The sequence below is a fragment of the Macaca fascicularis genome, chromosome 2 (genome assembly GCF_037993035.2).
Source record: "Macaca fascicularis isolate 582-1 chromosome 2, T2T-MFA8v1.1".
Classification (NCBI taxonomy): domain Eukaryota; kingdom Metazoa; phylum Chordata; class Mammalia; order Primates; family Cercopithecidae; genus Macaca; species Macaca fascicularis.
The window spans coordinates 31,126,811-31,142,869 of NC_088376.1; the positions used below are offsets into that span (position 1 = coordinate 31,126,811).

General features: G+C 37.7%; 1 protein-coding gene across 2 annotated transcripts in view; it reads left to right on the top strand.

Moving 5' to 3' along the window:
• The window catches only part of TBC1D5 (TBC1 domain family member 5), a 564,828-nt gene that overhangs the window by 477,060 nt on the left and 71,709 nt on the right, over positions 1-16,059 (top strand). Inside the window, exons 18-19 of one of the 2 annotated variants that reach the window (XM_074030923.1) lie at positions 2,080-2,342; positions 6,760-6,825. In XM_074030923.1, coding sequence (XP_073887024.1) covers positions 2,080-2,342; positions 6,760-6,825 — 329 coding nt within the window. The remainder of the gene's footprint in view (positions 1-2,079; positions 2,343-6,759; positions 6,826-16,059) is intronic. The other variant, XM_074030922.1, reaches the window with a different exon arrangement.

A 16,059-nucleotide genomic window follows, 5' to 3' on the forward strand; every position in this document is an offset into this window, starting at 1 on the left:
TCTAAAAAATGAAAGTCAGTGATGCATAATCACTTTATATCCTTATCTCCATTAGGAAACATTATTTTAAATAATTTTTGGAAGGACATTTAAATAGCTCAATTCCTTAAAGATGAAACTTGATGCCAAAGGAACCATTTGAAATTTTTTTCACACTTCATTGAGTTATAATGAATAGATCTTTCTTTTATAAAGCTGAATTTCATATTTTAAATTTGATTTGTCCTACCTCCAAAAGCAATGTAAGTCTCTAATACCTAGCCCATAACATTAGCTAGTAACATTAGAGAAAACTTTATGGAAGGAAGAAGTCTAGTGTTCTTTCCTTTTTATTATAGAACTATGGATCTGTTCTGTTTTACAGCAACATCTAGTAGTGCAAGGATATAGCTGTCATATTAAAAGTAGAATTGCCATGTAAGTGCTGACAGCTAGATCTGGGAGAAAGAAATTATAATAAAAATCAAGTTAATTAAAATCAAATAAGTAGATCTCTTAAAGTTGATTTTCAATTTTCCATTTTTATGAAAAAAGCAAAATGTGAGCTATTTCATTTATATTAGTGATTTGGGCACATTAAAAACACAAACTTCAATATTGTCATGGAGCTGGACTCCCCTTTACAACTAAAATCATCTATAATCATAACTGGTCTTCAAGATAATAGCCCTGAGATACTGCAGGATTCTGAGTCATTTGGGAATTGTTCATCTAAGAAATGTTAACTTGGTGCCCTCTATTTGCCGGGCACAGTTATAATACAGGTGCTGGCCACGAGACAAAATTTGAGAGAGAGAGTAGTGGTTAAGGGAGTTGATAGCTGCTGAGAGCTAGAGTCAAATAAGAATAGACCTTTGGATCTGCGATGTGAAGTCATTGGTGACTTGAGGAATGGCTTTAGGGCAGTGGCACAGCTGGAGCTTAGTGGACCAAAGACTGAGGAAGCAGAAGCTTCTTTAATATACCTTGAAAAAATATGTTATAAGTAAAGAAAGAAATGGGATGGTAACTTGAAGGGAACAAGGGTTCAGTAGAGAATTTAGCATACGTATACATATACTCACCACGGTTGTATGCTAATGGAAATGATACAGTAAAGAAGGAGAAAATGATGATGCAGGAGAGGAGGATGCAGGAATAACACTCTCTGAAGGTCAGAGGAGATGGGATTCAAAGCACAAATGGAGAGTCTGATCTTCCACTGTGGCAGGTAAAAAGATGGACTATGGGTAGATGCTGCTACCATTTAACAAATATTATTGATAAAGTACCTATGATGTACCAGACAATGGCAATATAATAGTTAACAAAAGAGACAAAAATTCTTGCCCTCATGAAACTTGTATTTGAATGGGGATTGGAAGAGGTGAGCAAATGATAACCAAATAAATACATGAAATATATAGTATGTCAGATGATGAAAAGTACTATTGAGGAAAATAAACCAGGTAAGTGGAGAAGGAGGATATGGAGCGCTGGGGTAGAGAATAAGGATAGATTGCAATTGCAGAGAACTGGGCACTTGACATAACTTTTAGAAATTTACTTCATGACTGTCAGACACATTTATTTTCAAAATCATATTAAATTTGGCCTAGTACCCATGTGCCAGGGCTGGTGAGAAACTTACTCTTAGCTTCGTTTCATAGATGCCCCCTTCTGTGAGGACCTCAGGACTTGCCTAGCCTCTCCTTTATAGTCCAATCACAGGTTTTAAGCATATATTTATTTATGTGATTATTTGATTAATATATTCTTCTGTACTAGACTAGAAGCTCCAGGAAGGGAACAGTGTCTATTTTGGGCAATTATATTCTCATAACCCAGCAGTGTTGGCTCTATTTGTTGAATGAATGAATGAAAAGTAAATAAGACTGTTTTCCATAAGCGGTGTTTTTAAGAATCTCATTATTTTATTATTCTGTAGTAACTTTAAATTTTCACTTCTCACTTTATATAGCTGGTCTAGTAAATGACCTTTTTCAAAGCAGACAAGGTGTGCTTTTATACCAATTAATTATGTGAAATAGAATCATCCTCTAAGTGTAAATAATGCCTCTCCATTTCTTTCTTTAACAGGACCAATGCCAAAGGTGCTCCCCTGAATATAAATAAGGTGTCTAATAGCCTGATTAATTTTGGAAGAAAGTTGATTTCCCCAGCAATGGCTCCAGGCAGTGCAGGTGGCCCTGTACCTGGAGGCAACAGCAGTAGCTCCTCCTCCGTTGTGATTCCTACCAGGACCTCAGCAGAGACCCCAAGGCATCACTTGCAACAGCAACAACAACAGCAGCAGCAGAGGCTGATGAAATCAGAAAGCATGCCTGTACAATTGAACAAAGGTAGGAAAAATTACTAGTAAATCCAAAGAAAACATTCACTATGTAGCCTGGGATTTCTTCACCTGCCTGTGAAGAACCAACCTCCTAGAATAGAAATTAATGCAAAACTTACTTTTTTAATATGTTATATTTGATTCTTTTAAAGTTGGAATGTTAGAGTTAGTCTTAAGAATATTTTATGAGGTAATTTTTTTTTTAACATTTATATCCTAGTATACTTGCAACTTTGTCCTGTAGGTGCCCATGTAGTATGATGGCATGAATTAACACAACACAGAAATTGAGACCAGTTGACTGTGTTCTCTGCTAACTTTGCATAGTAATGCTTCTCACTAGAAGAGAATCCAAAATGAGAAGTTCCAGTACCATGGGGCTTCACTAGTTACAGCATTCATTGGTGTGTTGCAGTTGTTTTGAGGAAGTGGGCCACTAGGCTTGTAGTCTCTCACCCAGCTGCTTCACTTCTAAGGAATACAAACTGGAATCTTAAGCAGTGGGGAGAGAGAAACTAAAGAAAACTTCAAGCAGCCAAAATAAGTGTATGAGTCCATAAACTAAAAGTTAGAACCACAGAACGTTAGAGCAGAGGAAACCTGGGAGATCATCCAGTCCTTATCTCCCACTGGATGAGCGAGGGCACTGCTGTTGGTAGCAAATTTTCTGCTGGGACTCAGGTAAGCTCATTTCTGTTTCAGGGCCTTTCCAGAGCTTCACCTCCCTCATGTTTTGTATTCATAAGAGAGCACTTCAGGTTCTTACTCTGATCCTTTGCACTCTTATTTTTCACCTATTTTTGAAGAGTCATAACGTATTAGGTCCCCCTTTTCATAAGAAATTGGAAACAGCTACATTTATTCTTAGTAGTAGGACTCTGCTAACTGTACTCTAGAAGCAAGAAGTTGTAACTTGATGGCAAAAAATATTTAAAAAGCAATCCTAAGACCTCACAAGCAGTCTAGGGCCACTTAGTGTCAGAGCAAACATCCTGACTCAAGTATCATTCATGTCTTAAAGGGATCCCTCTGTTATATCAATGCTCAATAATTAGTGTTGACAATAACATGAGTAATATTGTCAGTAAGATTTTAAAACTATGTTCCATATACTCTGTTTAAGGAGATTACATTCAAAGTTAGTTTCTAGTTTTACATAATGCCATTTAAATTGGTAAACTTATGTTCAATGGACTTTCTTCCCCAATGATATAAATGTTGAGTATTATTCAATGAGTGTGCAGACTCATGCACACACACATGCATGTCTGTATTCTTCTATTGGTTACATCATGTTATCCTTCTATTCAGTTTTTATTTGCCTATGTAAAATACTAGATTTTGTATAATTAGTATTTAAATTTTTATGAGAATTTTCAATTTACGATGCATAAGAATATCTCGGGCATGGTGGTTCACGCAAGTAATCCCAGCACTTTGGGAGGCCGAAGTAGATCACAAGGTCAAGAGATAGAAACCATCCTGCCCAACATGGTGAAACTCCATGTCTACTAAAAATACAAAAATTAGCTGGGCATGGTGGCGCACACCTGTAGTCCCAGCTACTCAGGAGGCTGAGGCAGGAGAATCGTTTGAACCTGAGAGGCGGAGGTTGCAGTGAGCTGAGATCGCGCTGCTGCACTCCAGCCTGGCAACAGAGCCAGACTGCGTCTCAAAAAAAACGAATCTCATTGAAAATTACATTCTTTTATTTTTAACGTAGAGCTGTCACACATGATTTTTTTTAAAAAAGACACCAAATCATTAGCATGTTGTAAATGTATTTTAATGCCAGGAGATATGCCCATTTCCAGAATGGAAATGAATGTTATTTTACATATTTCTTAATTGTACTGTTTTATTGTTCTAAACAAATACGATTTCAATATTGCTTTGATAACAAGCCATAGTCAGTTGTAATTCTAACTGATGGCAGGCAAATGAGTCAGAGAATCTCTTAATGTTGTAGCTTAAATTTTCTAAGGAACTAAGCCAAATGACTAGAAATATAAAGTTGTGTCTCCAAGGAAATGTCAAGTATTAATATCACAGTAAGTGAGAAAGGAAGTGCATGGAGATGGAACAATTGATGAAAACCAAGTCCCCATTTATAAGGAGACAACAGAGCACTTAAGCAAAGTATTTGGAACATGATTATCACTAGGGCATTTTAACTGATCCCTGTGCTGAAAGGAAGTAGCCTTGTTTGGCAGCCCTTCTATATTTGTACTTGTGGTTTGTTCTTCTCATGTCAGTCTACCAAAAACAAAAACTTGTTTACCTTCAGATTAACTACAAATGTTCCTGCTAATGCCTCTTCCTGCACAAAGGTTTGGATAAAACAAAAGGCAAAGAGAACAGTTTATAGAAGTAGAAGATAGTGTAGTTTGCTGCTCTTCTCTATTCATCCATTGATGAGCCCTAAGCAACACCCTGAAGCTCCCTGACCCTGTTGTTTCCTCACCCTGAAATAAGAGATCTGGGCTAATCCCTGGAGAGCCTCCCACCTCTAAAAATCTATGGTTGTTTTGGTAGAGCATGTATTGATTAACTCTACAATGAAGAATACTTCTCCAACATTGGTTCTTTATGCTGGTACTTCCCACATGTATCCTGCTGTGCTGTCACACTGACAAAGCTGCAAGCATATCACCTGGTCCCATAGATCAGTGAACACAATATTTAGCCTCTCAGGAGGCTTGTGTTGCGAAGTGATTTCTATCTCAGAACAGAGTCATCTACTTAATGCCTTTGAGGAAAGATAATGTAATAGTCTTTTTAGTGTACTCTGCTGGAAAATTTGAAAGTTATGTTGAAAAATGGTTGTTTATAAAGATGAAACTTTATGGTTTTCATAATCAGTTAACTTTCAATTACTTGTGCTTATATGCTTATATAGGGGGACAGTTGTGTTTGTAATCCAAACTCACATGTGTTGCTTGAAGTACGTTGTGTAGTTTGTCTATGTGTTGGGGTAGGATAGTGAAGGAGCAGCCCAGATGTCCCCTATAATTTTTTTGGTGATATTTAATGTTAAAATGAGTGGTCAGTCTCTAAATATACATTAATAAGTGATCTAGAAGCAGCAGAGTAAAACAGGTAGCAGGCACAGAATTGAAAATCTCCTTCAAATATACAGAAAGTAGGCACACCATTTATCAGTGAATTTAGAGTTCACATGCTATGAAAATCTGGGGCCCATTTCCACTAAAAGCTATTTATCACTTGTTTGTGGTATGTTCCTATTTATAGATTTTATTTCAATTATAGGAGACTAAATGTGTGTACTGTTAATTGATGATGATGGTATAATTACAACTTAGCAGTTTCCAGATTAGCTGGCCATACTGTAAGTCATAGTGGTCAGAACACTGAGGATATGTCATTTAACTCAAAAGTTGATTTTTTTTTACTACTGTATATATTATATAAAAGCTCAAGGGGAAACAAGTCCATTAATCATAAATGATCATACATAGAAAATATGATGCTTTTTTAAAATGCTTTTTTCTTTAGCTTGTCTGAAAATAGCATAGGCCTTCAGATGGTGATATATCCAGAGAATGATTCTGTTAACAGTGACTACGCTTAGTGTTGAACTTTGTCATCCAGGAAGGAAATCAAAGAACCAAAAAGTCTTCCTTCCAAATGTTAGTGCACCTCAGATTCTTCATGAGATTTCCTGTTATGCTCCTTTTCCTTTCTTATGTTCTTAAAATGCACTTGTTTTTTTTTTTTTTTTCCTGTTTCCTTTGTCTATATTTTAAATTGCTTTTTGAATTTGAACATGTCATTATTTTAAGCACTTACTATAAGTCAAATTTGTAAATGAAATCTTGCCTATAATAAGTATATCAAGTTAAGGGTATGCAGTTCACAGATTTATTTTTACATGTTGACATTTATAAGTACATGTGGTAACTTAAGAAATCTTTTCATTACTTAATATGAAATTAGAACTTATTTAGGTCTTTATCTTATCACTGAAGAAGTTGGTTTCAAGTTTAGTTAAAAATAAATTTTGTCTGATATAGGAGGAAATCAATTTCAAAAGAATGCCTATTTTTAAACAAATGACATATAACAATTTTGGATGAAAGAGAAAATATAAAATCACACTAATATTTGTAGCATCATGAAATATGCTCAGCAAAATCTTTTGACTGCTGAAGTTTCCTATACTCTAGTTGAAACTTGTTTGTGTTTTTTTTTTTTAAGAAAAACACAAAACATTCCTAGGAAACACGCTTTCAAAAATTATTTTCTTTAAAAATACTTTATATTAATTTTTCTAAGCTTGTGCATTATTTTGGTTTGTACTGTATTTTTAGTAATTTGATTAAAGTATTAGAACATTCAGTAGAAAAGTGAAGTTGATTATTTCCTTTTTATGAAATCTAATTATTTTTTCTTATGAAATCCAGGCGATGTAGTTACAGGAAGCGATGCTCAGGTTTCTGTTCCTGTCCAGACTCTAACTGACCTCCAAGGTACAGTTACCATAACAACATAGTGTTTCTTTTTCTTTGCCTACAGTATTATCATTGCCTACTCCAAAACTCCATTTTTCTTTTTGCCTACCCTCCATTCATACTGTTTTTAATTCACTACCATTGTTCAGCCACTGAGTGGCACTATTGTTTAGAACAAAAGTTCCCTCTCATGTCATACCTTGGTGATGCCGAATATGGCTGTGATGTGGGTTTTCTATTAGGTGTGCACAAGCCTCTTTGCAAAATAAGATTCACCCTATATTTTGTGGTTATTATAACATACTATACTTTGTGTGCCAGTTCACACTGAGGTGTTCTTTTTGTCATACTGGTGATCTGTGACAATATTTGACCAATTAGTTCTGAAATTAGAACACCTTATGTGCTATAATTAGCCAGAAATACTTATATTTTACCTGAAATAATTACAACCTGATTTTGAAATGCTTTTAAGTATTGCCTTTGAATTATGAATTCTATTAACACAAAGTACAGTTTAGCAAATCTTCATATATGGTAACTGGCAATGGTTTTTTAAAAAGAATGTTTAAATATCATATCCATTTGTTCAAAATATAGAAAAAAATGTAGTTTTTAAATATAAAAAGTGATCATCTACCTCCTATGCAATTTTAAAGCATATAAATATTTAAAGTGGCTGCATTAATCTTTTATTATGCAGTCTTTTAGATGAAATATGCCGTAGAGAGGATTTCCGTGTTAAATGGAAGCCTGGAGTAACTTTAAGAATCTTCTATTCAAATTCAGACTAAAATGATAGCAGTATTAATTAAAATCCGTATCATGTTTTTCTTAATTTAAAATATCCATATAGTCATGCTAGTAGTATTAAAATTCTGCTTTAATAATGATATGTCCTCATATTATCCATTTTTGGAGGGGAGAACAGAAAAGAATGGGTTGTGATTAAGAGATTGATGTATGGGGTTAACTTAAAAAACAAAAACCCACCATGTTGTGGCAATAGAGAAGTAAGCTTTCACTTCTATATATAATTCTGTGTCTCACAGGCGTAGTTTCTGGAGGTATTCTGGTAATTGAACCAGATGAACTTCAAGGGCTTTTCTAACTCAGGGATTCCATGAAGAGCTGTTCATTCTTGCTGTCTGTTGAATGATCTACATAATAAAGGAGTATGATAGCATGGACAAGAGGAAAGGCAGATAATGTCTACATGATTTCTCTTTAGCTTTGCACTTAGATGAATATAAATGTGATCGTCTGATATGGAGAGAATTTACAAGACTTAAATTTATTTTCTAAAATTAAATTCTGAGCCCCACAGGCAACTTTTTAACATGTGTTTTGTTGTCCCAATGTTAATTGCTACAGAGTAGATCTTTGGCTTCTCTGCAAGACATGGGATATGAAGCCCAACTTATACCTGTGGGAAGAAAAGCTGAGGGTTGGCTTGCTTATTTTGACTTCTGCTTCTATATTATTGATAAATCCAGTTTTTTTCCTACAAACCAGAGCCACAGCACTAATGTAACTGTTTAACTAGAACTTCAAAGAGGGAGGTTATATTGTTTTGTTCATATACCTTGTGTTATATAAGTAGAATTATCTCATTCATTTATTCAACAAGTATTTATGGAGTGCCTGCTGCTGTGTCAAACTCTGTTTTCATTGGTCCCTTGGCTTTCCCTACAGCTTTACCTGGTCATTTGGGCATTACCTTTGCTTTAGATGACCCAGTTAAGACTACATAGTCGGGAACCAGCTCTTTTACTAGATACCCTATTCAGAATCGCCTCTGCCTCCCATACCATAGCAGAGATTTGTATCAGTCTGATAAGGAAAGTTCCAGCAACTTTAATAGATGTGAATCACAAATAAATAGTTTTTAGTCTGTGGTAATGATTTTGACAATGATAGACAATGAGAGTACACCTACCTAATTTGGGGAAGTCACTTTTCGTCTTCCTCGATGTATTCCCTGAAAAGCACCAAGAAGCAAAGGGAAGTAGAAGTAAACCAAAATAGTGGTAGCAGCAAAAAAATATTCTATCTATGCTTAATATAATCAGTGTCAAGGAATTAAACTAGTTAGACTTTCCCAAGTGTCTTTTTTCAAAGCAGTGAAGTGAATTTCAAGAAATAAAGTAAATATCAATACTTTTGATGATTCCTTGATTATAGGTAGTCTTTTTAATGAAATTTTATGTTTGTATCTTTGACTTTTAACACAGCAGTTACATGGGCTTTTTATTTTTAAGAAAAAGCCTGAATATAAAATGAGATTCTATAATTTAGATCAGTAAGTAATTTTTAAAGAAGTATTCAAAAATTTCATTTTATATCTTGCAGTGTAGGTTGCAATCACACACCCAAAAAAAAAGCCACAGCAAACTTTGTTTATCAAAGACTTAACTCAGTGAGGTTCTTCAAAATTAGTTTTAGAAATTGCATACTTACCCCAGAAACCTTTGTCAAGAGATATTTACAAATTTATACACACACATACACGACACATGTTATTTTTAAAGAGAATCTCGAATTTGTAACAACAGAAGTACAGTCAGCCCTCTGTATCCATGGGTTTCACATCTCTGGATTCAGCCAACTACAGGTCAAAAATATTCAGAAAAAAAATGAGTCTCCACTGAACATGTCCAGACATTTTTCTTATAATTCCCTAGACAATATGGTATAACCACCATTTACATAGCATTTACATTGTATTAGGTATTATAAATAATTCAGAGATGACTTAAAGTATAAGGGAGGATATGTGTACATTATATGAAAATAGTACTGCCATTTTATATAAGAGACTATGGCATCCTTGGATTTTGGTATCCACAGCACTCTTGAAACCAATCTCCCATGGATACTGAGGGATGACTAGATTTAGGTATTAACATGTAATGTACCTTTAGGAAAGAAATACAGATTTTTAAAATAATTTCCATAGGTATCTTTAAAAATATATTTGTATGTATACATTTGTGTTATGGATGTAAATATGCACATACATACACACAGATATCTATAACATCAAATTGTCTTAAATATAAAAAGGTTAAAAAAGAAAGTTCCTGTCCAGGTAACCACTGTTGATATTCTTAAGGTAAAACTAAAATATATGATATTAGATGATTCCAATTAATTAAAGGTACCACATGAAAAATGGGGTGGGGGGAATCTCCATTTTCTCCTCCCACCTTTCTGCCAGCCCATTTCCCCAAGGGTAACCATTGTTAAGTTTCTTATGATTTCTACCAGGAGAAAAAAATACATCTTAAATTGAGGCATAATGTGGGAGTCACATTAATGTGGTAAGAGCTCACTTGTTTGGATGTGACTTTCTCTCTGGCCCATCAAGAAGAAAGCACTGACAAAAATGTCCCAGTGTAAATGAAAAGCAGCAAGTTGGTAGAACAAGGAGAGGGGTATCAAGTCAACCGGGGTAGAACAGAGTAATGACAAGAAAAAGAGACAGCTTCCACTCACAAGAGTGAGGGAAGAGACCAAAAAACCAAAAAATGGTCCTTATAGATGGCACTATATTGATTGGCTGCTCTGGTTATTGTTGAGACGTGATAGACCTGAAGCACAACAAGTATTTCCATTATGTTCAGTATAATCACTTTAAGACAGAGAAATAGATGTAAAATGAATTTTGGGAAGTGTCGGTTAGCTAGAAAATGCATTTTTGTGGAACATCTATTCCAGAAGACATTGAATAAATGAGTTGTTTTTGGTCTGAAAACAAGATCAGAATTTGCCCTTTACTTTCAAAAGGCCTCATTCCATTTTGCTTTAATCTAATTTTAGGTCACATTTACATCATCCCACATGGCACAACGCTTATGAGAGGGGGAGGGTGGTACAGTTTTGTCTAGCATGGGCTCTGGAGTCAAGCCCGAGTTTGAATTCAGGCTCCATTGCTGCCTTGCTGGATGACCTGGGGAAGTTACTTAACCTCTTACTTGTAAAGAGAGAATAAGAGCAGCTGCTTCAAGGTTTGTTGCTGGACATCATCACAGCACCTGTTGCATAGTGAGGGCTCTAGGGTGCTACCTGCTCAGGTAGTGGTAATGATAGCACCATTATGTGCTTTCCTCAAATACCTCTCTGACTCTCAGAATCAAATAATTAAGGAGCTCATTCCACACATCTATCTTTTCTTAATTATTATTTCTGATATTCTAAAGACACATGTTTGCATGCAGGTACCCAATCCAACAGTGTTTGACTTTTGTGGTCAGGCTAGAGAATGTCTATTCCAGGGGCTTCAAGTACAACCTGTGTCTGTTCACTCTTGTGACAGCAAGATGCATGTCTTTAATTAGTAGACATTAGCCTTTTTGCTGTCTATCACTCAGGTCTGCAAGGAAACAAACTATTACTATATAGGGACCAGATGCCTCATTGTCTTGGTCACTATATAAAGTCAAGGGTATCCCCTTTCTGTGGCCACAGAACAGGGGTTTTCAGGCTTTTCCCTTTCTGCTCATCTAGGCTATACCTTCCCAGCAAGGCCCCCCCGTAGACGACCTAGCCTCCTGAACATTTTGCCTTTGGGTGTCCAGTGTCCACCTTCCTCAGCTGACCTCAGGTGTACTGAGGTTCTACCTGTCTGTTTAGTAACATACCCACCCCCTTTTCTTATTTTGCATCAAATTTAGTAAGAGAAAATCCATGAAAATATTATTCATGGGACATAGTAAGAGCTCAATAAGCATTATTTTTCCTTCCTCTTTCCTTCTCTCCCAGCCATTTTGCAGTCAGGAATCTCCACTGATGCCTATGAAGCTCATTCAGTCATTTTAGGCTCTCGACAAGTTACCTCCATTGACATAGAGCACACAGGGCACACTACTTTTATTGAGTGTTTCAGAGAGAGAAAGAGAATGAATGGAGGAAATAAGATAGCTATACACAGCTATGTCTCATCCATAACTTTGTGCAACTAACAAAAAAAAGATAACTTATTCTGTGCAGATAGATGTAGCTCACACCAGGGCACATGACTTAATAAGCAGACTGTGGCCTGGATTTCAGTTGCTCTGCCAGGCAGTCTTATGTGACACATATATGATGACTCTGTACCTAGTGCCAGTTAGTTGAAATCTGTGGGAAATCATTGAGAAGTGCAGCCAGTGTCCTACCAGGAGAGATTTCAACAGGAGAATAATCCTATCAAGAGAGAACCTGTGACTCCACAATCCAGAGTATTGCATATTAATCTATATGCTCTAGATTTGGAAACCATCTCTATGCCTTCCGCTAGACATGGTTTATGTCTACGGAGAGCATATGCTAGAGACCACACTAAACCCTTTACATTATCATTTAGGACACACAGCCACTGGTAGATGAGAACTGTGGCCAGTGGAGGGTCAGTGACTTGTTCAAGGCCGTACAACTTAGATAGCAACCGAGTTCAGACTCAATCCTAGCTGTGTTGACCCACCAGATATTGGCTTGGGGAATTCTACCCTATAAATATCTCTCAAATCTACCACCACAGCCTCAGTTTAAGCCCATAATCTCTTGCCTGAACCAATGCAACAGATGGTTCACTCAACCAAGCCCTTATAATCCTCACTCAATTTTCTGGCCTAAAATCTGTAGTAACTGCCATCAACCACCAATGAAATAAAGGCCAGACCCCTTAACATAAGAATAAGGAGCTCTTGATCTGTCAGACCCTTGATCTGGCCTTATCTTCCCTCTATCCTCCACTCCCCAGGACTGGATGACCAAGAGGGAAACTAAGCTCATGTTTAGTGTACCAGCAACTTGGTTTGTTCTTAAAAAACAAACAAAACAACAACAACTTGAATTTTAGGTTCAGTGGTACATGTGCAGGCTTGTTACACAGGTAAACATGTGACACGGGGGTTTGCTATACAGATTATTTCATCACCCAGGTACTACGCCTAGTACCCTATAGTTATTTTTTTTAATCTTCTCCCTCCTCCCACCCTCCACATTCAAGTAAGCCCCAGTGCCTGTTGTTCTCCTCTTTGTGTCCACGTGTTCTCATAATTAGCTCCCACTTATAAGTGAGAGCATGTGGTATTTGGTTTTCTGTTCCTGTGTTAGTTTGCTAAAGATAATGGCCTCCAGCTCCATCTATGTTCCTACAAAGAACGTGATGATGTTTTTTATGGTTGTATAGAATTCCATGGTGTATAATGGGGTACCTTCAACTTTAGAAAAAAATTGATATTTGATCCTCCCCCAGAAAACCTTGAAATAATCATCACATTTTTTAGAAAGCACTCTGTTCTTTTTACTTTGATATTGATAGCATTTTCAGTTACATATTGATGGCAGGGAGCACCAAAGGTTTTAATCAGGCCGTGATTAAGCTAGATGTTCCTAGTACAATTCCTTTGAAAACACTGTGGTCTCCACTAGAAAGGACCCTCCCTGAGCCACCACTACCATTTCCTCTTTGAGTTTTAAGATCTAGTTCACACTCTTAATTGTCTGAGACAAGATTGGACACCCCGCCTTTTGTGCACACACAGTGCTGTTGTTTGTACTTCCGTGTTCGCTTTTGCTGCCTAGGGTTGTAGGTTAGTGTGTATACAAGTCTGTATTCCTTGTATGGCTATTTGGGAGTTTCTTAAGAGCTTCTGTTACATTCATCCTTCCCTCCCCAGTGCTAGACAGAGCTTTCTTTAGGCATTTCATGAGATCCCTCTGCATAGGGCTTGTTCCCTGATGTTTGATCATGAGTGAAGGACTACATACATGCATTAATACATGCACACCCTAGGTGGCTTAAGAATGAGCCTATATTTAATGTATTTAAGAACATCTTACAATGTAAAATAATGTTAAATAAATGTCATGGATCAGAAATCCTGAGAACCAAACTGTAATACAGATTCATAGTTAAGACATTTATTGGGCAGCATCCTCGAGATCAGTACTTGGGGAGTGAAAGAAGCAACATTGGCAGGGGGAGAGCTAAACTGCTTCGCAGTTGCTGCTGGAACCCTCTGGGGCTGGGGTAGTCCTCTAGAGTTGTCCACCTTGAGGCAAGGGGGCCGGCTTTTATTTGTCAACCAAACCAGTCACTGGATTGGAGTTAATTCCCAGGGAAGGGGCATGATCTTGGGCAAGGAAACTCTCTTCAGCTGCGGGCAGTTTCCAGAGAAGAACTCAGGAGAGCCATCAACAGCCAGCATTTCCAGCAGCTGGGGGACATAAGTGCCTTGGACCTGAAGAGGGAATTGGGCAGGGCCCCACAGCAGCATATTATAGAATGTGCCTCTAAGAATAGGCTTTAAATTTTAGTGCAACAAAAATGTTAAGTGCTGTGCCTCTCTTTGTCAAAAACAAACAAAAAAAAGTATGTAGAGAGCTTTGGAACCACTGTGTAGCTTACGGGTTACAAGCTTGCTGAGAATACTGACCCCTCAGCTCAGGAGCTGTCCCAGGGAAGCCTGGATGAGCCCTCATCCATCTACCCCAGTGTGCCATACAAATGTGATCAGATTCTGTGCATACTAGATATGAAAAAGGCAGAGAAGTCTGATAGTGCATCCTTTTATCTTGAGGCAAGACTACTCCAGGTACCTGGGCTTTTCGTATGTATCTCTAGAGGAAATACAGTTGTCCCTCAGTATCTGTGGGGGATTGGTTCCAGGACCCCTGTGGATACCAAAATCCACATATACTCAAGTCTCTTTTATAAAATGGTATAGTGTTTTCATATAACCTATGCACATTTTCTTCTATCCTTCATCTCTAGATTACTTATAATAGCGAATACAGTGTAAATGCTGTGTTATACTGAGTTTGCTGCTGTTGTTGTTGAGACAGGGTCCCACTCTGTTGCCCAGACTGGAGTGCAGTGGTGCAATCATGGCTCACTGCAGCCTCTACCTCCTGGGCTCAAGTGATTGTCCCTCTTCAGCTTCCTGAGTAGGTGGGACCACAGGTGTGTGCCATCACACCTGGCTGATTTTTCATTTTTATTGTAGAAATGAGTGGACTACAGGCATACACCACCACTCTGTCTCACAGTTTGGTTCTCACTATGTTGCCCAGGTTGGTCTCAAACTCCTGGGCTCAGGCATTCCTCCTGCCTCGGCCTCCCAGAGTGCTGGAATTACAGATGGGAGGCACTTCACCCAGCCTGTTATACTGTATTTTTATTTGTACTATTTGTGTTCTGTGGTTTGGTTGGTTGGTTTTTTGTTTTTGTTTTGAGACTGAGTCTCGCTCTGTCACCCAGACTGGAGTGCAGTGTTGCCCTCCTGGCTCACTGCAACCTCCACCTCCCAGATTCAAGTGATTCTCGTGCCTCAGCCTGCTAATTTTTTTTTTTTTATTTTATTTTTTTTTTTTTTGAGGTGGAGTTTCACTCTGTTGCTCAGGCTGGAGTGCAGTGACGCGATCTTGGCTGACTGCAAGCTCCTCCTCCCGGGTTCACGCCATTCTCCTTCCTCAGCCTCCCGAGAAGCTAGGACCACAGGCGCCCGTCACCACGCCCGGCTAATTTTTTGTATTTTTGGTAGATATGGGGTTTCACCATGTTAGCCAGGATGGTCTCAATCTCCTGACCTCGTGATCCACCCGCCTCAGCCTCCCAAACTGCTGGGATTACAGGCGTGAGCCACTGCAACCAACCTGTATTTTTAATAGAGATGGGGTTTCACCATGTTGGCCAGGCTGGTCTCTAACTCCTGACCTCAAATGATCTGCCTGCCTCGGCCTCCCAAAGTGCTGGGATTACAGGTGTGAGCCACCACATCTGGCCTGTTATTTTTTATGTTTTATTTTTTGATATTTTTGATCCGTTGGTTAAATCTCCAGGTGTAGAACCTGCAGGCATGGACAGTAGACTGTGCTCTCCATCATCCCTTTGGGAACATTTTCTGGTGACTCCATTTTCTTAAGGGTCTGATGCTTATGTTCCCAGAGGGCACAAAAATATGTTAGTAAGCTAATTTTTATAATTGAGGAGAAACATATGTTTTTAATGTGAGATGTAGACCAGGTTCCTTATTAATACTAGCACCAATTTGAAATTTTATAGTTCGCAGATAAGTTTTGATAAGAGCTGATCTTATTATTACCACTGTAAAGGAAGTTTACTAAGCAGGATAATAGCTGCAAAAGAAACCTCTGGGTGTTGTTGCCCCTCAAGGGAACAAGTGCTTTCAAATTCTTTCCGGATGTTTAATTATTCTCATACCTTTAAGAATTGATAAGCTAACTTATTAAAGCAGGTATTCT